Genomic DNA, 22159 nt, shown 5'->3' on the forward strand with positions numbered 1-22159 from the left:
TTGTTTGTTGATGTGCGCGCTGATACATTGTTTCACGTGCAAAACCTATTTAAAAATCCTTACCTTCGACCTGTAGCTTTTGTAAGGGTTTCTCGTCAAGGTTGGATTTACTATCATGCCCTTAAGTTTTGCTATGAATCTCCTAAAGTCTCTTAGTGATGTTAGCTATTTCTTATTCCTCATCTTTGTCACATCGACTATTCTCCCCCTTCTATTTGGCGGGTAGGCTTTTGGTGGTTCAAGTTTTTGATATCCAAGTGCAACATGTGCTTATGGTGGTAGACGTTCCTTGTCCTTTTCACCACTGGTGGCTTTTGGTGGTTCAAATTTTTGATATCCAAGTGCAACATGTGCTTTTGGTGGAAGTGCCTATCTTTCAGAAGGTGTTGTCATCTTCTCTCCACTTAGCTTGCCAGGGCACTTTTACTCTCTCTAGGAAAGGTTTTTTACCTTGGTCTTCACTTTCTATAGTTTGCCTATGTGGCTAGTTATATCCAATTTTTATAGTTCTAGCTTGTTACCTTTGGGCTTGCTTGATGTAGTTGCCCTCAGAATTGGCACCATTTTGGTATTTTGAGGGATCTTTCAAGTAATAGAAATCAACCTTTTTTCGCGCGTGCGTGCGAGAGGGAGAGAGAGAGAGAGAGAGAGAGAGAGAGAGAGAGAAGAAGAAGAAGAAGAAGAAGAAGAAGAAGAAGAAGAGAGTTTTCAATGTCGTAGGAAACTATCCCAAGAGACCTTAAAGATCTAGCTGACGAGGAGTTGAACTCAAGACTGTTAAAAGAGAGAGAGAGAGAGAGAGAGAGAGAGAGAGAGAGAGAGAGAGAGAGAGCGAGCATACCCGTGTACCAATTTTTGCATGGGTTGCTCCATTTTTTGCATAGTTTACACTTTCTTGACAATTTCACCAATGAGCTCACAAATAGAGGCATTTGTGTCTAACCATTCCATACGGAGAGCCCATTGCTTCTATCATCATGTAAGAAGAAATGCAAAATAAATTGTCTTTGGAGATGTTTAATATTGAAAGAAGGCATCTTTTGGGGATTTTCAAAATATTTAAAGGAATTTTGGGAAATTTTCAAAAATATCTAAAGGAATTTTGGGAATTCATCAAGCATTCAGTCAAAATGCTGCTCTTTCAGCTCAAGGAAGCTTCCTTCACAGGTTAACTAAGGGGCTTTTCCTTCCTTAGCTCGAAATGTAATCGTGCCGTCTGCAGGTTTCTTTCCATACATTGCTGATCGCCATGCTACCAGAGCCCAAGAGAGTATTAGGCATGGGCACGGAAAGGTGCACTCTACGCATTCTCTTGAATTTCTATCTACTGAAGGCGAAGGAAACGATGTTGCAGAGTCTAGGAAAAATATAAATTTGCCAGCTTGAAACCCCCAGATCTGCAGAGAATAACCAGTTCAAAGCAGTTTTTTGTGCCAACTTCGTGACATGCAAAGCCGAGGTGGCGGTGCTACACATGATGTGGGTGTTGACCTTGGGAGCAGCAGCAACACTGCTGAGGAGTTCAAACGCTTTGCCCACACAACTACGCCTTTATATGGATCTGGTTTGAATTATTCGTCAATGCCATTGTCGCCAAATTATGTTAATGGCTATGGGTATGGTTATGGTGCTTGGACATTTGGCCCACCCTTAATGCCATTGCCGCCTCTTCTTCCCTATACGTCCCATGGACGAGGTTTGTTATCTCGTCCTTTGGCATCTCTCGGCGTACAAGGAGGAGGTGTTTTAAAGAAAAATTCACAGGGCGCTTTAGCTCAAGGCAGAGGTCATACACGGGGCCACACAAGTGTGCGCTTTAACAGAGGTATGAACTCTGTTGTTCAAGTTATGTTTTTCTACATTCTCTAATCATCATTTTTATAGTTTTTTTGCTTATTGTTATCTATTCATTAAAAAAAAAACTCTCTTTGTGAATTAAAAACTCTTTTTGCCTCACTAAGATTTTTGTTACCTATGTGAGAAAAAAACAACACCAGATTAATCATGATCTGCTTTCCAAAGGGCTACATCTACACCACATAGGTGGGAGTAGGAAAAATACCATGAGAGTGTGAGCTTTAGATTCACACGGTTTGTGTAGTCTTGTGTACAAACAATGTAGTAGCCCAGATAATCGGATTGTAGGCATGTGTAGACAACTGAGGCCCCCTTTCCTCTGTTTGAAGAAAGGCCTCTTGGTGTTGCCGTTGTCCAACCTATCTTGAAGCTGGTTAGACTTCCAAGGTCACCTTGAAGAAGACCTCCAACTTACAAGCTATAGCACTTCATGAAATGCGCAAAAGCACTTTGAGGATCATTGCAGAGGCAAAGCATCCTATCATAGCTCAATCAACATGCTTGCGTCATAAATTATAAGGCCACAACTTTGGATCGTGTCTCCCATCATCTTTGTCACGATTATCGGGACTAGCTATTTTCCTCTATCAAGGGCTACCATGAAGGGTTGTGCCTACTGAAGGGGATTTGTCGTGAAGGGACGTGTCTTTTGGAAAGGTCACAACTATATTAATCGCCACAGCTATATTGATCGCCACAGCTACCTTTAAAGGACACATTTAGCGGTCATGATCCTACACAGGGATGGGGCTCTTTGTCATACCTCTTCAACCTCTATTTAAGTAGGTCCTCTATCAAGCAGTGCAACCAAGTTCTCCAAGTGTGTGTGTGTAGAGAGAGTGAGAGTATGAGAGATTCTTAGTTTGAATTTTGAGTTAAGTGCTAAGTTCAAGTCTTTACATTGGTATTAGACGCCTACATGCATACAAACACATACTGTGTTGTTGTATGGAAGCGGAAGAATGGTGGAGACTTTTAAATAGGTGATTGGATTCAGGCAAGGTTGCATAAGGAGGAGGGTATGAAGTTGCTCAATAAATTTGCCACACCGGCAAAGAAGCGTGAAGGCCTACCTTGATGATGGTCAAGTTTCCCCTCGCGAGCCATGCTTGACACTCAAGTTCTTGCAAGCTCTTGGTGGTAGAGTGGAAGACTTACTCATACTCATTTGGTGCAAGAGGATCCTTGACTGATTTAAGGACGAAGATTGCGTTGACCTCTTAGGTGCTGCCTTGACATCCTAGTTCTACTCTAAAAGCCTCAATATTTGTTAAGAAAGTTGAAGGTTCAGAAGATTTTGGTGCTTGTGCGAGGAATCCAATGTCCACAATTCCTTTTCCAACCGTGATGCAGGGAGACGAAATAGTCTCATCGTCACCTTTGTAGAACAAAGTCTTGGCCTTTGAACAAGTACCTGTTGTAGTGGTGGAAGATGACACTTCTTCAAATTTGAAGACCTAATGCAAAAAAGGAATTTTTTGCAAACTTTTGCAGCAGGACTTTAGTCGATGTGTTTGAATCCTTGGACATAACGTGTCCCTATGCAATTTCTACGGAGCTGGAAGAACCTTGGAATGGGACTTCTCAATCTATAACATCCCTCTATAATCGTGCAAATAACAAGTGCTTCGACATAGTATTGGAGTTCTAACTTTGATCTGATATTGGAATTTGTGTTGGGTGCTTTTTTGTGGATCTAGAGATAGGTTTGACGGGCTGATTTACTACCGATCCGCTTGGGGCTACTTTGGAGTCTCTTGCTCGATTACCTATGTATCGTCTCTACAAAGAGAACATATGTGCGGATTTTGTATCAGATTTAATTGGGTCGTTGTGTGTGAGCTCTCTAGGATCTAGAGTGCTTTGGGCAAGGTTTGAGAGGAGACACATCGGCTGCAATTTTTTTCAGATTCCGAGCGGTTATCTTGATCGTGTGTCTACGGGGATGCAAGAGCAAGGTAGGATGTGTACAATGTCGTGATTTTCTCGATGTGTTTATTTGTATGGTATGTTTTTGACTACGTGCTGAACGTTTAGCACAAGATTTTTTTTAAACTGCATCTTTTCAAGTTGGCTGTAGTTTCAACTTTCACCTTTCCATATCTAGCCTATGGTGCAAGTTGTCAAAGGAGTACATTGGTTTAATGGTGTGTCTATTATCACAGTGGTTTGTTGGTGTGAATTAGCATGGTTTCTTGACTGTAAGATTATGTTAGTTTTCTCATCTTTATTCTTGTATATTAGCTTTTGCTATTCAATAATGCCATCTTATTTCTTTACTTGTTGAGAAAGGATACTCATTCAAAAAGAAATGTTTGTTCATTTTTGCCATGTAGTAAGTTTATTTTCAACGATTCTTCTTTTGCAATGTTCAAGACAATTAGTAGTAAATTCCATAAATGTGAGGATATTAAAAGCCCAGACATTGTTTATCTTAGTAGCACACTAATTTGTTGTTTAATATCTTTAGCAATCATAGTTTACTCTTTACTTGACAAGTGCTAGCCTTTATCGTGTCTGAGTATGCCCATCACCTCCAGAGTGTGACAGAAACTTAGTTTTTTGGTTTTATAGAGTAGGTTCTGAGTAGGGATGAACTCTATATAAACCTGAGCTATTCTTGGGCACTAATGATGTGAGTAGGGATGCAATAGCTATTGTCCAGGCTATGCATGATAAAGGTGATAATCTTATTTTACCTTTTGCGACAAGCAATGAAGTTATGATCACGTTTTGTCAAGTTTCCAACTTTTAACTAGCAGGTTACTTTAAGTCTTTGTGACGTCTTATCTTGTTTGTTTGAAGTTGAGTACTTGTTTTAAAGCTTTAGTCAAGTAAGTTTCTTCAACTTATTTTGCCTATCTTAATTGCTCAATGGTTCTTTTTTTTTTCTAATTTTATTTAGTAACAAATAAATGATTCACTCTTTTTCTTTGTTAGTTTTCTTGTGTCTCTTACTTTTGTATTTTTGTGATCGTTTAGACTTGCTTATAATTTTTAACTTTAGTCTTTTTTGACCTTATGAAGGTATGTATGTTAGTTCATTGAATTGTTGGTTATTAGAGTAGTGTGATGCAATTTTACCCTCCATTTTGGGCACGTACCGATGGTTATTAGAGTAGTATGTTGCTTCAATGATTTGCCATTTATCATAATGGTTTAATTGTGAATTAAAAAAGAATAAATATTTTACTCTCATTCAGATGTTTTGAGAGTCCTACACTTCATGCGAGTAGAGATAGTCACAAATAATGTTGATGAAGCAAAAGACACTCTGCGCACACTCACCCACCCAGACAACTTAACACAACACAAGGAGTTTACTTAAATTCCACACCACACACACCACCACTCAAGATCTCAATGAAAATCCTCCCCACAATCCCCATTCAAACTTCAAAGTTCAAACACCTCGACCTACAAGCCCTTGCCTGCCTGTAGACACTACAAGGTGAATCGTGTTGATCAACGCTTGAAATCACACTTGATGGTGACCAAAATATACAAGAAAAACCATCAAAAACTCAAAAACTCCAGCCACAATAGGCCTCTCTCAAACCATTGCCAAAGCTTCACCAAACTCCACTCTGTTGGACTCTTTGGAGTAGCCTCAACCCTAATGGCACGGATACAGGGTCACATAGTCTTGCAGAAAGCCGCACCTTCTTCCCTTAACTCCTCGCACACACACATCCATGGAAACCTTGGAACTTCCATAGACTCTCCCAAGTGCAAAATTGAAGAGAAGAAACTCTCATTCGCTCCTCCATACACTTGAAAACCGGACGTGAACAAGGCGGGAATGCATAGGACCACCTGTAAAAACCTTGCTTCCTCCCACGCACACAGAGGTGAAAGTGCTGATATTGGCTTCAAAAGTTCTCCTTCCGCCTAAAAATTCAGGGCACCGTGATTGATGTGGCAATTTGAAGCCTTTTCACACCATTTTTGACCCTTTTTTGACATTTTTTGGGCTATTTATGGCTAGTTTTGACCCCGGACGGGCATTTTTCACGGAAAAATACTAAACGGATTCCAAAATCCACCAAATTTTGTAGGCTTGGGCCTTGATACCCAAACTTCATTTCCACATGCCCACGTTCCATTTTTGACCACTTCGAAGGCACTTCGCGCATTGCTACATATCAGGCACCGCAAATAGACAATTACCGCATGTGTCAAACTTCCCAGGCGGGACAAGAGTGCCCACACTTTTTTCTTGCATTATTTACATTCTAAAAAGCTCAAACACATGCCCTAGAGACAAAAGAAGCCACTTAGGACCACATCTAAGGCTTTGACACCCTATCCAGGCATGTATGGGTGCTCGACTGCCAGCACGCAAGCATAACTATTTACAATGTGTACACGTCGCATTGTTTTTGAAACTTGAAACCACTTTGCAAAGCTTCCAAATGCATGTATTTACACCTTTTTGTATATAGACCCATGCATATATACACTACTTTGTACACGCCAAAAGCGGTTTATCATCATTGCCCAACCCCAAGTCGAGCATTTATGCTCAACACTCATCCTAAACAATGACATAAACTTGCCGAATTGACCCCAAACTTCCTCCTAGATCATATGGAAACTCATCCAGTTTCATAGCACCACCTATGTGCCCAAGCATGCCACTCACACCAAATGCAAAAGCATCTATTTTCTTGCCAGAATGCCATCACCCACCTGGATTCCAAGCACGATATGAATCTTCTCCAAGGTTGGCAAATGCCATGTTGTACCATACTTTGTTCCAATCAACCGAACCCACAAATACCTCAAATTGCATCTCATAACTAGTGTCACGTGACACATCCAACCCTATGTGTCCGTGGACAAGCTACAACATGACTAGGGTTCAGTTCTGTCAAGTCAATCTAGAATAAAAAGTGATCTAGCACTTTTGTGAGTCTGTTCGCAGACTGTGCATGACCAGTCACTTGATTTAGATGCATATCCTCCGGTTGCACACAACATGATCATCAGCATTCCCATTAGAATCCATCAGGGGAATTTTCCAGTGCATTAAACCTATTTTCTCTATTTTTGACATTTTTCACTTATTTATTAAGTGACTTTTGTTGGGAACTAGATAGGGCAATTTTGCTAAGATAATATATAAGCAAACCAAAGCTAGCACTTTCTAGCAGAGGAGGCAACAGGAGCATTGCTCAGCAGGCCGATTCTCAAGCAAGACAAGAACCCTCAACCTGGCGTTTTTCCCCAACCTCAAAAGACCAGCGCTTTCAGCAACAGCCCCCTATCGCCATCAGCCTTGACCTTAGCGTTTTCTGCAGTAGCAGCACAACCATAACCAGCATTTTTGTGCATGCTGTCCGGCCACAGGAAATAGCGTTTTTGCACAGCCCAGACCAGCGCTTTTGGTAGCAGCAGACAGCAGCTACTTCAGCATTTGCAGTGTCAAATCAACGTTTTCCAACAAGGCAAATTCAGCAGACAGAAGAGCAGTAGATGTCACAAACGGGAGCGCATAACAATATAAAATATACTTGGATAAATAGAATTTATCACTTAATACTGAAGCCAAAGGATATAGAGAGAAATAGATAGAGAGAGAGAGAGAGAGAGTGAGAAGATCGACACAGTATTGGGGACCAGAAGATGGGCTGGTCCCCCCCTTAAAGAGAATCCTTTATTAGGGAGAATCTTTTTACAAGCACAAGAACCGGAGAAAACCCCTCCGTTCTAAATCTCTGACTCGGTGGTCCTTCCTTCCTGTAAGGGAAATCCGAGAGACGAGCTCTCAATCCTTTTTCCGTCTGTACTCGGAGTCGAAACTCCACATACAATTTCCAAATTCTGTTCCCGGAATTCCTAAGCGTAGGCCGAAGCCTTCTCGCTTCTCCTTCTCCTTCGCAATGAAGTACCTGCAAACACACATACAAACATGCGACAACAATTCGTATGACGAATCCACAATAGATACCTGTCGCTCTTGCGCGGGAAAAGCGACTTCTGTGCTTCGTAGTCTCGCGCGAGAGACTTTTGGCGGCAGAGTCTTCTCTTGCTGGCGTTGGTAACCTTCTTTCAGTGAGGGCATGTGGTGCTTTTATAGCTCCTTGGTCACGGCACGAACAGTTGCTTGCGTAGAGATCGCGGCCGTGTGTTTTTTTTTTTTTGCCGCTGTTCTACCCAAAATAGGGAGAGAGAATTCGCTGGCTGGTTTTGTTGCTTCATTTTCTAAGTGGCTGCCCACTTATTAAGTGGGTGGCCGGCATATTTTAAAATTGGTCTGAACCTGCCCAAAAACTCAATGAAACCTTATAAGTTCAAAACAATTCCTTTCACAACACTTCCTAGGCGTCCCTGGATGCAACCACATGCACGAATGCAATGCAAACATAGATTCCTCGCGGGAAAGCGTCTGCTCTTCCCGGAAAACTCGTTAAAATATTCCGCTTTTTAAGAAAAGCTTCTCAGAACCCATCTTTATTCTTGTGCTTGCGTCTTTACGCGTATTCCTCTTTCCAGTTCGGATTTCCTCTCAACTATGGATATCCCCTTTCCGATGCACCCGTCACCCACCTTGTGACGCATCAGGAATACCCATCACCTAGTCCTTTCCTACCGAACTTACGGTACAATCCCCTTCACGATGCTCTATGTCACCCATCCTATGACGCATCAGAGATGTCCGTTCCCGGATGGTCGGATACTTCTTACTGATGCTCCCTGTCACCCATCCGTTGTGACGCATCAGAAGTACCCGTTCCTGGTGGCCTTACAGATATTCCCTTTCACAGTGCTCCTGTCATTACTTTGAATGACGCACTAGGGATACTCTGTACTCGGATGTCTCCAGTGAGAAAAACCCTCTCACTGTAGCAGATAGCCTCATCTTCGTCGTCCACACCGTCGACATCGACATAACCCCATTATATTTGCATCAGCATCTTGTGCAATCAATAGTAGACCACTCTCGCCATCGAGAGTGGGGCCTTCGGAGGAGAGTTTTACAACGTCCCGGTGTTGTATTCTCTTCTCTCTCTATCTTTGTCTCATGCATCTTCACACACAGTGTCTATTCACTTTGTTTGTGATCACTTGTACTCTCTCATTAAAGAACGGAAGGCTCTCCCTTCTCTAAGTAAAAAGAACCTTGAGCATTCATCTTGAGCTGAGCAAAGTTCAATATTCACTTCCGCTGCACCTTACATTGGTATCAGAGCTTTGGCAGTGTTCTGTATCACTCAAGGAAAGAAGAACACAAGAACCATAAATTTTTTTTTTGCTTGTTGCGGTCGCACGTAACCCAAGACCTCTTGGGCGTGTTGATTCCTATTCGTGTTTTTGAAGAGTGACAGGAAACCCAAGAAAGAAGGACTTGTCCAGCCTCCCCTTGTGCCTCTTTTCACTCATTGAGAGCGGACCGTGCACTTAGCAGCCAGCCAATTGACGTGAGGTGGGAAAAAGCAACCTTGGTGTGAGCGCAAGGCTGCCAAGGGGTGCGCCCGCGGAAAAGAGCAGAACTCGGGTGAAGAGAAGATCCTTCTCTTACACAGATTGCAAGCGAAAGAAGAACCTCAAGAACTCAAGACCCTCAAGAACCCAAGAACCCAAGACCCACAAGAACCCAAGTTCCTCGTGAACTTAAGAACCAAAGATTACAGTGTATGGTCATCACCGAAGCGGAATGGATACTCCGCATGGAGGTGGTGAGCATTGGAGTGGCGAAGAAGAGTTTTCCTTACCAGGAGGTTTTCCCGACCCTCCCCCTTCCCCATCTACGCCACCGATTGTACCAAATCCTATGGAGGCGATGGTCAAGTCGATGATAGAGATGATGGCACAACAACAAGAAACGACTCGCGTTGCGATGACACAACTAGAAAGAAAAGCAGAACGACAAGAAGCCTTGGAGCGTGAACGCCAACTCAGACAAGACACCTTTGAGCGTGAGCGTAATCAAGCGTGCTTGGTGGCTGAAGAACAACGGGCAGAGCGTGCGGCACAGAGTGAACAACGCATGCAAGAGTTTGTACGACATGTTCTCGCCTCGAAGTCCGAGCCAACCAAAGATGTTGGTAGTTCTTCAAGTGGCGCAAGCTGAGATTTGGAGCGTGAACGCCAACTCAGACAAGACACCTTTGAGCGTGAGCGTAATCAAGCGTGCTTGGTGGCTGAAGAACAACGGGCAGAGCGTACGGCACAGAGTGAACAACGCATGCAAGAGTTTGTACGACATGTTCTCGCCTCGAAGTCCGAGCCAACCAAAGATGTTGGTAGTTCTTCAAGTGGCGCAAGCCGAGATTCGGACTCCCCAGTCACAGAGAAGATCCAGTTCAGTAAGTATGATGGTAAGATGGATGCTACGATTATTCATTCTTGGTTGCATCAATTTAATGCTTATTTTGCGACAACTAAGAAGACAAGAAATAGCAAGGTTTTGACGGCAGCTATGTACCTTGCCAGTGATGCCATCAATTGGTACCATGCATGGCAAGAGGCACAGTTAGCCGCGCACCTAGAGGAAGCCGACGAATTCACGCCCCTTTCCTTCGATTGGGTTGATTTCCAAGACAAGCTCAAGGCGCGGTTTTTGCCACCACAGTACCTCGCACGATTGAAGGACGATTGGCGCGGTCTCAAGCAAAATGTATGCCAGTTATGTCTTTCTCTAATCGTGTTTTGTAGCTCGGCACTCAATTACGCAAATTGGATGCGGAGCGCAAGGAGGCATTCCTTTATGGATTGGACGAGTATATCAAGTATGATGTCGAGGTACTCGTCCAATCGATCTCAACAAGGCGGTAGCGATTGCTCTCGCACAGGAGATGAAGCACAACAAGGGAAAGCCTAAGGAACACAAGACTTCCACAAGTACCTCTCAGACCTCTCAGAACCCTCAGAACGGTAAGAACGGTAAGAACGGTAACTCTTCTAACCAATCTTCCGATAGTCTCTCAGAAAAGAACTCTTCCAATGAACCTAAGGGTAAGGCTAACACAATTGCTAAACCTAAGCTCACTCAAGATGAAAAGGTAGCACAAGGAATTTTAGGAGGATACATCATGTCGGAAGAGCAAAGCACTTATTATAAGGAAGGTCGTCGTTTTCATTGTCACATTAAGGGTCACATAAAAAGAACATGTACTAAGCTTGAATCGAATGAATCTAAAGAACCCACAGAACCACTTCCTCTGTCAATGCAATAAATGACAACACAAGTGTGCCCCAAGTTTCTCATGACCCTCTTATTGACGAGTCTCTCATTAAATGTTATGGTCATATGACAGGGCAACGTTTTGTCATATTGTTTGACCCAGACAGTATGCATGATGTGATTAGCCCCCCTCTTGTTGAGCGAGCCCGCTTAGAGGTTAGTCATAAATCTCCTCTCGAGGTTTCTGGCTTCGCTCCCGGTATGGACTCTCTCATCACGAAGGAGTGCCTTGATGTGTTGTTTACAGTTCAACAAGCTGCTTTCCGTAGAAAATTTTTAGTCTCTCCTCTTTCTGGATGTGATACGATTTTGGGCATTCGATGGTTTCGTGAGCATAACCCTCTCATTGATTGGGTGGAAAATACGTTCACTTTCAATGTCAAAAGTGACTTTCCCATTGTCATTCGTGGAGAGCAAGTTGTTCATTCTCCATCTTTCATTTTTAATGTGCAGGCGAAGATTGAACGGATTCAGGAGAAGGAGACTCTCTCAGTCTCGTCTTCTCCAAAGCATGATACACAGGAATTGCATGATTATGTTAAGGATGATGATTTATATGATCAAGACGTGATTGTTCACAAGGATGATGGTTTAGTTGATGCCTTTTCTAGCGTAGCTAACCTATTTGCAGATTCGATCGATCACGACGAATCGATCTTGGCTTTCAAGTCGAGGTCCACAGAACCCCCACAAGAAGATTCGATAGATCCCGAAGAATCGACCTTGGCTCTCGAGCCTAGGTTCAAAGAGCCCTTACAGGAAGTACTATGTGTTCGAATGATTCGTCAGCACGCATTGTTCGAGTGTTTCATTCGTGATCGTTTCCTGTATTTTAATCAGCGTCTTTATGTGATCCCTTTTCCTAGGCATGACATATTGTACGTTGAGCACGTTTCACTCATGAATGAGCACGGATGTATGCGGATTATTCATGAAAAGTATGCATTCAAGGAAGTCACATTCCATGTCTCTTCCTTGGCACGACACAGTTGTAGAAAGAGCACAAGAAAGTATGAGCACCAAGCTTGGGCATTTCCGTTGTGAATTGCCACAGTTGATTGATGTAGATCAGAAAGACAAGATTCGCTCTCATTGTTTGCGTGTGTGTGGTGAACGGTTTGGCACTCCGTCTATTTGTTCATCTACATTGCATGCACAGGTTTTTAAGAAGACGAGATTTTTTCTAGTCACTTTACATGGAATAGGTATGTTCATGTTTTTGTGTTGGAAGTGGTTTCAGGAATTTTCAGCCATGGAGATTCTTGACGAAGGAAGAAGCATGACTCTAGACGAAGTTGAAGCATTGAAGGAGCCACAGAAGCCTTTGTGTCGCTTTCGGCGCGGCCCAAAGAAGCAAGCGTTGCAAACCTTTATGAAGTTCAAGTATCGCACGACCCACACCTCAGAGTGGGCCGGCGAAGAGTCCTTCCCAAAATTCCGGATGCTGTTGGCGATCTCCCTCGATGCCATACAGTTCGGTACCAATACCTCACTTTGAAAAGGAGGGGATGTCACGTGACACATCCAACCCTCGTGGACAAGCTACAGCATGACCAGGGTTCAGTTCCGTCAAGTCAGTCTAGAATAGGAAGTGATCTGGCACTTTTGTGAGTCTGTTCGCAGACCGTGCATGACCAGTCACTTAGATTAGATGCATATCCTCCGGTTGCACACATCATGATCATCAGCATTCCTATCAGAATCCATTAGGGGAATTTTCCAGTGCATTAAACCTATTTTCCCTATTTTTGACATTTTTCACTTATTTATTAAGTGACTTTTGTTGGGAACTAGGTAGGGTAATTTTGCTAAGATAATATACAAGCAAACCAAAGCTAGCACTTTCTGGCAGAGGAGGCAACGGGAGCATTGCTCAGCAGGCCGATTCTCAAGCAAGACAAGAACCCTCAACCTGGCATTTTTCCCCCACCTCAGAAGACCAGCGTTTTCAGCCTGGAGCCCTGGCGTTTTCAGCAACAGTCCCCTATCGCCATCAGCCCTGGCCTTGGCGTTTTCTGCAGTAGCAGCACAGCCATAACCAGTGTTTTTGTGCATGCTGTCTGGCGTTTTCAGGCCACAGGAAACAGCGTTTTTGCACAGTTTAGACCAGTGTTTTTGGTAGCAGCAGACAGCAGCTACTTCAGCGTTTGCACTTTCAAATCAGCATTTTCCAACAAAGCAAATTTAGTAGACAGAAGAGCAGTAAATTCAGCAAGTCTGAAGCACGATAGATGGCATTGTTGTACATCAAGTCATAGCAGCAGATAGCTTTATCTTCATTGTCCACACCGTCGACATCGACATATCCCCATTAGATTTGCATCAGCATCTTGTACCAGATTGTGCAATCAATAGTAGACCACTCTCGCCATCGAGAGTGGGGCCTTCGGAGGAGGGTTTTACAATGTCCCGGTGTCGTATTCTCTTCTCTCTCTATCTCTCAGTCTCATGCATCTTCACGCACAATGTCTATTCACTTTGTTTGTGATCACTTGCGCTCTCTCATTAAAGAACGGAAGGCTTTCCCTTCCCTAAGTAAAAAGAACCTTGAGCACAGTTCGGAGCACTCATCTTGAGCAAAGTTCAATATTCACTTCCGTTGCACCTTACAACTAGAGCCCATTCGATTGACACCTCGAGAAGGGTCTTATTCGACCTAGCACTTCTCCCTTACTACTGTTCACGAGTTTTGCTTGTTCAGAAGAAAGACGGCACTTTTTGAATGTGCATTGACTATCGTTCTCTCAACAAGATTACGATTAAGAATAGATTCCCAATTCCCCGAATCGATGATATCTTAGACAAACTACAAGGGGCACGAATTTTCAGCCGCATAGACCTTGAGAGCGGCTACCATGAGATTCGTATCGCTCCTGAAGACATACATAAGACCGCATTCTGAACAACTTAGTTTCTAGTAATGCCTTTTGGCCTCACTAACGCTCCAGCAACTTTCAATCAAACGATGGACCGAATTTTTTGTCCTCATTGACAGTTCACAAGCATCTTCTTTGATGACATCCTAGTCTTCTCTCACACACAGGAAGAACATAAACGACACCTACAGACCGTGTTTCAAGAATTGCAGAAGCATAAACTTCAAGTTAATGCTAAGAAGAGTGAATTTTTCCTGACAGAGATTCACTATTTGGGACACATTGTCTCCCATAATCGAGTATGCATGGACACAACAAAGGTTCAAGCTATTTCAGATTGGCCACAACTTGCTTCGGTTCATGACGTCCAAAGTTTCTTTGGCCTCTGTTCCTACTACAGACGTTTTATTCGCTGGACTAATGGGTGTGTATGGCTCTCTGCTAACATATATATTAAATCCAACCGAATTTAAGCATATTTTAAGCTGACCGTTTTGGCCCCCGTTCCCGTTCCGCTTTTTTGGGGGGGCCCTGTTCCGGAAACGTTCCGCTGTCCCCCGTTCCCATTCCGTGTAACTGACACAAACATCATAAGAGATTGACACCCGTCTCACTCCCATCCATTGAGCACACCTGGCTCACCTCCCAGATTGGGAGCTTCTAGCTACTTAAGCCTAGTGCCGTGCATTAAGCTTCAGTCCACACAGTAGCTTAGGTGTCAAGGGTGTGTGGTGAACACACAAGATGGTCCATCCTCACATCTTGGGGCACACACGCTTCTCCCCTTATATTTAATTGCTGTCCTCGGGAGTTTCCTTGATAATACAACCAAGGAAGTGACTCGTAAACGACCTCGTCGACTCCCAGCTCACAAGTGACATAGGGCGATGCTTTTACTTTATTAGAGACTCTAGGCACGAAGTTCATTGGGATTGCTCCACTGTTAAAGTGGAGGATATCATCCTCCCAGCTAGAAATCTCCTCTAAACAAAACAGGTTCATCTAGGAACCGTGTAGCAAATGGTGCTATTCACTCATAATCATAAGCATGAACAGACTAGAACCAGTTGCTGCTTTATCCAAGGTTCGGATCTGCGCTTGTGTGGTTTTGTGCATATTTCATATGCATAGTGAGTCTCTTTTTCAATGCCCAACTCTGGTCTCTATTTTGGGGAGCTCGCTGTTGACAGCAAGTACATAACTCAAGTTGATCTCTCACACTGAGAGTCTCTCCTTAGCACAGTGGTAATGCACCTATGTGTACTTCGAGTGAGCATACCGACAACCTCGCTGATCAATTTGCAAATGATTCACGAAGGCGTTGCCTCACGAGAAGTTCGAAGCTTTTGCAGCTTTTGCTTTTGCTACCCTTTGTGGGTCGATCTTCTTAGAGCCTGGCACTTCGCTGTACAACTATGCCAGCTCCTGTCCACTGCAGTAATCGCGGAGATTTGTGTGGTAGTGATGTAGGTGATTTGTGAGCATACTTAGGACCTCTGGGCACTCTTTTCCCTTTCTAAGTTTTTTTTTTTGCTGTGATGCATTCCGCTGCAAATAGTGATGTAGGTGATTTGTGAGCATACTTAGGACTGCTGGGCACTCTTTTCCCTTTCTAAGTTTTTTTGTTCGTGTGATGCATTCCGCTGAAAATAGTTTGAAGTGAAGAGAAGATGAAAGATTTGACTTTCTTGTTTATGGTTTTAAATTTTTTGTTTGGGATAGGAAAGGCTCTGTTTTGTCTTCAAATGCCTGGCCACTGCTCTTGAATCACATTCCAGGATTCTCTTTTCTTTATACTGTTGGTCACTTTATTGCTGTTCTTCCAAAATCCTCTGCCCCCCACCCTAAATACCCCCTCCTCTCTTTCGTTCCTCGCCTGTTTGTGGTGTGATTCTATCTGAATATTGATGCTTGGTGAATCATTGATTAAGAGTACTCACTTCAGAGATGGCTCAAAATCTTTGGCTTGGTTAATAGGTGGACGTGGAGGGAAAAGTCTTACAAAAGAAGCTCTTGATGCTGATCTTGATGAGGTATACGCATATGTGATGGTTGGGGTTTAAGGCAGGGAAATACCTCACTCACGGTTTTGAATGCAGTTAAATGTCCTGTAAGACTTTTGAATGTTTTCACATGTAGGATAGTTTTCTTATCTATTTTTTCTTGCATATCTTGTGACGGTTTGGGTGTTAAAGTTTACTCCTGCAGTATTGTTGTATTTGATGAGATGTATGTTAGTGATTCGTCTGCCAGAAAATATGCCCTTCTTGAAACAAGATGTGCCGAAGCATATTCATGCAGATTCTTGCGTTAATATTAAAGATCTCTGTTGTATGGCCTCACAAAATGAAACAATGGGCAATGTCACAATCAATATTCCTTTTGTGAGAACAGATTGTTTAACATAAATGCACAGAAGTGTTCAATTTGAAACGTGAAGAGTGAAAAGCCATTGGAAGCCATAGCCACCATAGCCATGAGTTCCATGTGCTGTGCGCATGAAGTCTAGGGACAAAGATTGGCAAATTACCATCTGGCTTGCCTATATGCGGTGGTCTCCCTCTGCATAGTCCTTTGCTCCCTAGATTTTCCTTTGACCCATGTTCCTAGACCATTGTTCCCCCCATGTGGAAGAATTTTTGTCCTTGAAAATCTCATGTAGAGGACAATAATATTTTCGCATGTGGAACCTTGTCAGGTGTACCTTACCACCTATGTCCTCACGAGTCACATGTTGTGTATGTATGCTTGTAGCGTATAATGGAGAACTCCGCATAGAGTGGTCATCAACTTTAAAATGATATGCAAGTTGAGCGTGAGCCTAGTATTCAACGTTTTAGTACCGCATGCTAAAAAGAGCTAGAGAACTGAAGATCACCATCCCTAACAATAGACTTGGTTAGCCCCCAAAAAAGTGTATGCAATCTCAACAAATAGCCGTGCTATGTATATAGTCAAAAACTACTTTAGAATCAGTCAAAAACTTACAACATCTAGTAGGAAGACCATCACGAGATTCTATATTTTTTCACTTGCCGTGAGGGATCTCTACAACATGCATGGGCATACCTGCGTAGAGATGCTCTGCCATAATGATGTGGCACTTTGTCACTGTAGGATGTAAGGTGTAACCTTGGCCAGAAGATATTACCGTTTGAGATTACCCTCTTACTGTGGCATAATTCATGTAACTTTCAAAATGGACAACAATTGGGACTTTTAAGGTCACTCATTATGAAGGTGGTCCAAGGTTTTGTTACTGTCCAATATGTAGTAAGTACTAGTTGCTAGCATTGGAGTGAGAGGAGGGACCCCTCGGGTATCTCCACCCTGTAGCATATGACTAGGCATACTAAGATGTCCATTGTAGAGAGTCAGACACTGGAGGATTAAATGCTATAAGAGCAAGCTAATCGTTGGCAAATGACAAATTCCGACCATCATCACCTTATATTACCTGTCCTAATACCATATATGGCAATCATGTGCTAGAAGGATCCTTGGTCCATGAGCCTTGCAATTTGTCAAAATTGTGAGAACCATGAATCATTGAATGGTGTTGCACAAGCGCAACAATGGCTCACTTCAGCAATGGATTTGCCAGCCTCCTCTGCCTTTGACTCTTCTGTATTACACACTAGGGTCCATTATTACCTAGGGGACAAGGAAATATCCTAGCAGGTAGAACTACATAACATAACCTGGTATCTTTATCCACGGATTATATGGACCTTGTGGACAGTGAGAGATTCTTGGTTGCTCTTGTTCCACTCTGTCATACGCTTTCTCCGGAAAACATGAAAGATAAGAGAGAGTTCTGATCCTCTATAAATGGCTCCACTCAGCAGCAGGTTGCGGCCGAGACCTTAAATCAAAAGCTTGCGATGTGAGAGGTTCTCCGTTCATGCAACCCCGGCTGCACAAGAGTGTCACTCGAAGACTTGCGGAAGACATTTGAGAGCTTTCACCTGCCACCTTCTCGTCAGGAACTGCCAGAGACCTCGTAACCTAACTGGCAAACATGTGAAATGCATGTAGCAAATCTGTGTTCAAAAGTATGTCTTTGGCGGATGAGGACATTGTCGTGCTTGCAAGTTCATCTCCTCTTTTGAGATGCTGGGCAGTGTACCGTGCAACATTGCATGACATGCGACTGGCAGAGCAATAATATAGAGATTCTTTTCCAAAAATTACATCTTCCCTTCAGAGCACGGCCAGTGCCTCCTCGAAAATTCCACAAACTGGCGTTTGAAAGATCAATCAAAGATTAACAATCCCAAAGGTTCGCGACCGTCTCTTGAAAGATCTACAATCTGTACAAAGATCTGGTATCTTCGCTTTGGAAACCCACGATCTCCTAGCAAAGATTCTTCTCATCAGTGATTCCTCATTGCACGGAGATAGCCTTCAAGGCGTGTAATTATACCGTGTGTCGTCCGAAGCTTGCAAAATCACATGACCTTGGTCAGGCAACAGGCCAAGAATCAGTAAACTTGATTGTTTGCTACTGCATTCAAGTAAAGTGGCTTACAAAAAACTCATGCGAGACCTCCTTGGTCGATTGGTACATCAGCATAAAAACGCAGCTGCCCAACAGCCCACCTGGTTATAGCTATATTGCTTAAAAGCACAAACATGCTCATTTTTCTTGCTTCAGAGTGATGGATTCCCAGAATGGAACAAAGATCTCCTAGCAAAGATTCTTCTCATCAGTGATTCCTCATTGCACGGAGATAGCCTTCAAGGCGTGTAATTATACCGTGTGTCGTCCGAAGCTTGCAAAATCACATGACCTTGGTCAGGCAACAGGCCAAGAATCAGTAAACTTGATTGTTTGCTCCTGCATTCAAGTAAAGTGGCTTACAAAAAACTCATGCGAGACCTCCTTGGTCGATTGGTACATCAGCATAAAAACGCAGCTGCCCAACAGCCCACCTGGTTATAGCTATGTTGCTTAAAAGCACAAACATGCTCATTTTTCTTGCTTCAGAGTGATGGATTCCCAGAATGGAACAACGAAAAAAGCTGTTGACGGTAAGGGTTTCTCCATTCTCCTCATCTGCTGACTACATCCACCCTCGAGATATTTGGGAGGCGTAGGCAATGATCTTTGATTTTGGCAATTTCAGTAGGAGAGTGTGGTTTTAGATTTAAACAATGCTTTAGACTAGTATTGTGCAGTCTAAAATCTATTACGGGGCGCTTTTACCTCCTTCTTGGAGTTAGAGTGCGTTCACATGCAGGAACACTTAGGTTGGGATTTCTGTAAATCTTGCAAATTGGGTATTGCAGGAATCTTGATTGGTGTTACAGTAGAGTAGCTATGAAAATTGTATTGGTGTCTATACATGCATTGCATTTCTCAGAAGCTTGTGTTGCTATCCTGCTGTTTATTTTCTTGAATAGCTCTTAAATCTGCTTGGATTTGATTTGTGGAGAATGTTTGTTGATTCTAATGGTATAAGCTTTCAAATGTACTGAATAGTGGAGGTTAAAAGATAAGCGATATGCCGGGCAGTCACTTGATGCTGAGCTTGACAATTATTGGAGTAAGAAGGACAACCTTGACAGCAATGCAGGGTAAAGCGAGTCTGGAACAGCGAAGGTACCTTCAATTGAAAGGAATTTGATGCCATTACCCTTGGTATGTACTGTTCAGATTAGCCAATGGACATCTTTTAATGGAATGTAGTGCCAGTTTGTTAAGGTGGAAACAGAGTGCAACCAGGGGAACCAAAGTGCAAAAGTCATTGATTCTTGACTCAGTATTGGCTTGTGCAAGAATTTATGTTGTATTTAAATTAGTGGTAAGACGGAACTAGAATATCCCAATTGGATGTGATCGTTCGGTGTGAGCTCCATTGCAATTGGTGTCTGTCTTAAATATTGACACAATGTATTGCTGTGTTTGGGTTTATTCATCTCCAAGGTATACACTTTCAGTTGCAGTTGATTTGGGTGATATATTAGACTCGGGGAGGTTGCATATGATATATGTACCTATCATGTGGGGTCAACCAAAGAACGTATTTAATGCCAGAAATTATCACATCTTTATTTTAAGAGGAGTATCATTTAAGTAATGTCAAAAAAAAAAAAAGATTGAATAGGAAAAGGGTGTGTTTTAATCATGGAAAGATCATACACGAGGGATTACAAGTAGCCATGTGCAAGTGTCAAATATCCTCTCCTCCACTTGTAGATCTAGCTTTGCAAGTGGACAAGTGATGTCACTATACTTGTCCTCCCTAGAAACCATACTTGTCCTCCCTAGATGCTTTCTAGACTCCTATATAAGGAACCCCTTCTTGTAGACACTCTTTGGATAATGCAACTTATGTTTCTCCCATTATACGAGTCATCAAAATTAGAAAATGTATCGTGCTGACAGTATTCTGATGTATGACTTTATGAAAGAAGTACTTCAGGCTAGGAATTCCCAAAATGAATCTATTACATGTGCTCTTTCATGTCAGCTAGACATGTGCAAGGGTCAACTATCCTTTCCTACGTTTGTAGATCAATTAACAAATTTGGGACGTGGACAAATAATGTCACTGTATGTGTTTGCCCTATATGCTTTCTAGTATTCTATATAAGGAGTCCCTTGTAGAAACTCTTTGGATAATACAAGTTATTGTTGTATCCCTGCTAAACCATCATTAGAAATGGAGAGGCTAGCAAGTGGATGTTTCAATTTGAAAAATTGTTGTTGGTGCCTTGCTCATTTCTAGCATGATTTTTGACCCTAGTTGCTATCTACTCCCTCGTCTCACGCAACTCTTTGGTTCCTTTAGCCACATTTGCTCATAGACAAGAAGAGAGAGAGAGATGGAGCGATGAACGAACTTCAGTCCTTTAGCCACATTTTCTCATGATAGAAGAACTGTAGACATTTAGCCATATTTTATCATAGAAAAGAAGATAGAGATGATGGACAGAGTGCGGGGTGAGAGAGAGAGAGAGAGAGAGAGAGAGAGAGAGAGAAAGAGAGCACATGTAGGGAGCGTCCATATTTAATGGACACACCAAAACAAGCAAACAACACATGGTAGTAATGCTATCCACTACCATACACTTTTACTTAATTGACAATTCAAATCATGAGTAATGAAATCTATGATAGAGAGAATCATACAAAAAGGGCACACCATGATGAAGAGAAAACATGGATGAAAGCATGCAAGCTTATACATGTACTTGGAAAAGTCAATCAAAGTATATTAAAAAATGAAATAAAACCAAATCATATGTGTAGTTTGAGATTGAACATATCATCCACTTACGCGTAGCGTAGTCAAGTGTAGTTTACAAACCTGAAAGATATAACCTGAAAGGTGCCTTACCAAAAAACTAGCCTTAAAGAGCTAGCTTTTCATTGACCTGCTAAACACTAAATGAAAGATTAGTGAAAATCAAGTAGTATTGAACTGGTAACTCTGGGTGTTGCCTTTGTAATCCAAACCCCTTGGTTAGAATCTGCAATGTCAAACCCCTTGGTTAGACTCTGGATGGAAACTGCTCAAACTAGCAATCAACGATGACCAACATAGTCTACCGTGTCTAACAGTGATTGTAATCAAATTGAGAAGTTGAACTTGCCTATTGCCCCTTGGCAGATTGCGGATTTCCTTGGAAGTATATATGTGATGGGATCATACTGTGACCCTCAACACCTATGGAGTGATTGTCTATTAAAGCCCCTTAAATACCACTCCTAGAGACACAATGACTGCTGTTAAATACCACTCCTAGAGACACAATCACTGCTGCTGCAACTAAACTATAGATCTTCTCAAGTTGGAATCTCATTCATAACTAGATCTTGAAATAATCTTATTTCGCTATGAACAGAAAGATGTCAAACGCCCAAAGAAGGTAGTCATACTAAATTTTCTTGGGTGTTCAAACAAGAGATTACGTGCTGAGAGGCTCTCTTGGTCAATTCATGTCTTCTCATGAATTACTTGCTTGATAACGAGGCCATGCCTACTTGCTATCCACAAAAAGTATCATCTATATTGGCTTCACCCTACACATAGAGCCAATGATTTAAAGTGCCTGCGATTGTAGACATATACAATGATCACAAGCCAATCTACTAGCCTCAATTCTGCCTAAACATAGTAGCTGATGGTATAGCGGAAGCCTAAACAATGATTCAGCGGAATGAATCCCATTGTATTGGTGTGCCATGCATGCATATAAAAAAAATAAAGTGATAGGCTTTTGGCTT

At 42.5% G+C, this 22159-nt stretch overlaps 1 protein-coding gene across 3 annotated transcripts; it reads left to right on the plus strand.

Moving 5' to 3' along the window:
• The first annotated feature begins 1118 nt into the window (after positions 1 to 1118).
• LOC147430853 (uncharacterized) lies at positions 1119 to 19871 on the plus strand. 3 transcript variants are annotated; one of them, XM_086493393.1, is made up of 4 exons: positions 1122 to 1825; positions 15901 to 15956; positions 19409 to 19528; positions 19616 to 19871. In XM_086493393.1, the coding sequence occupies exons 1-3, from the start codon at positions 1447 to 1449 to the stop codon at positions 19505 to 19507; spliced, it is 534 nt and encodes a 177-aa protein (XP_086349519.1). In that variant the 5' UTR covers positions 1122 to 1446; the 3' UTR covers positions 19508 to 19528; positions 19616 to 19871. The 3 variants fall into 3 exon arrangements, with proteins under 3 accessions (XP_086349520.1, XP_086349519.1, XP_086349518.1); XM_086493394.1 differs by having other exon boundaries at positions 1119 to 1825; positions 15901 to 16033; positions 19409 to 19871; XM_086493392.1 differs by having other exon boundaries at positions 1123 to 1825; positions 19409 to 19871.
• Positions 19872 to 22159: the final 2288 nt, after the last annotated feature.

This window comes from Adiantum capillus-veneris, chromosome 21 (assembly GCF_014529385.1).
Source record: "Adiantum capillus-veneris isolate H3 chromosome 21, ASM1452938v2, whole genome shotgun sequence".
Lineage (NCBI taxonomy): Eukaryota > Viridiplantae > Streptophyta > Polypodiopsida > Polypodiales > Pteridaceae > Adiantum > Adiantum capillus-veneris.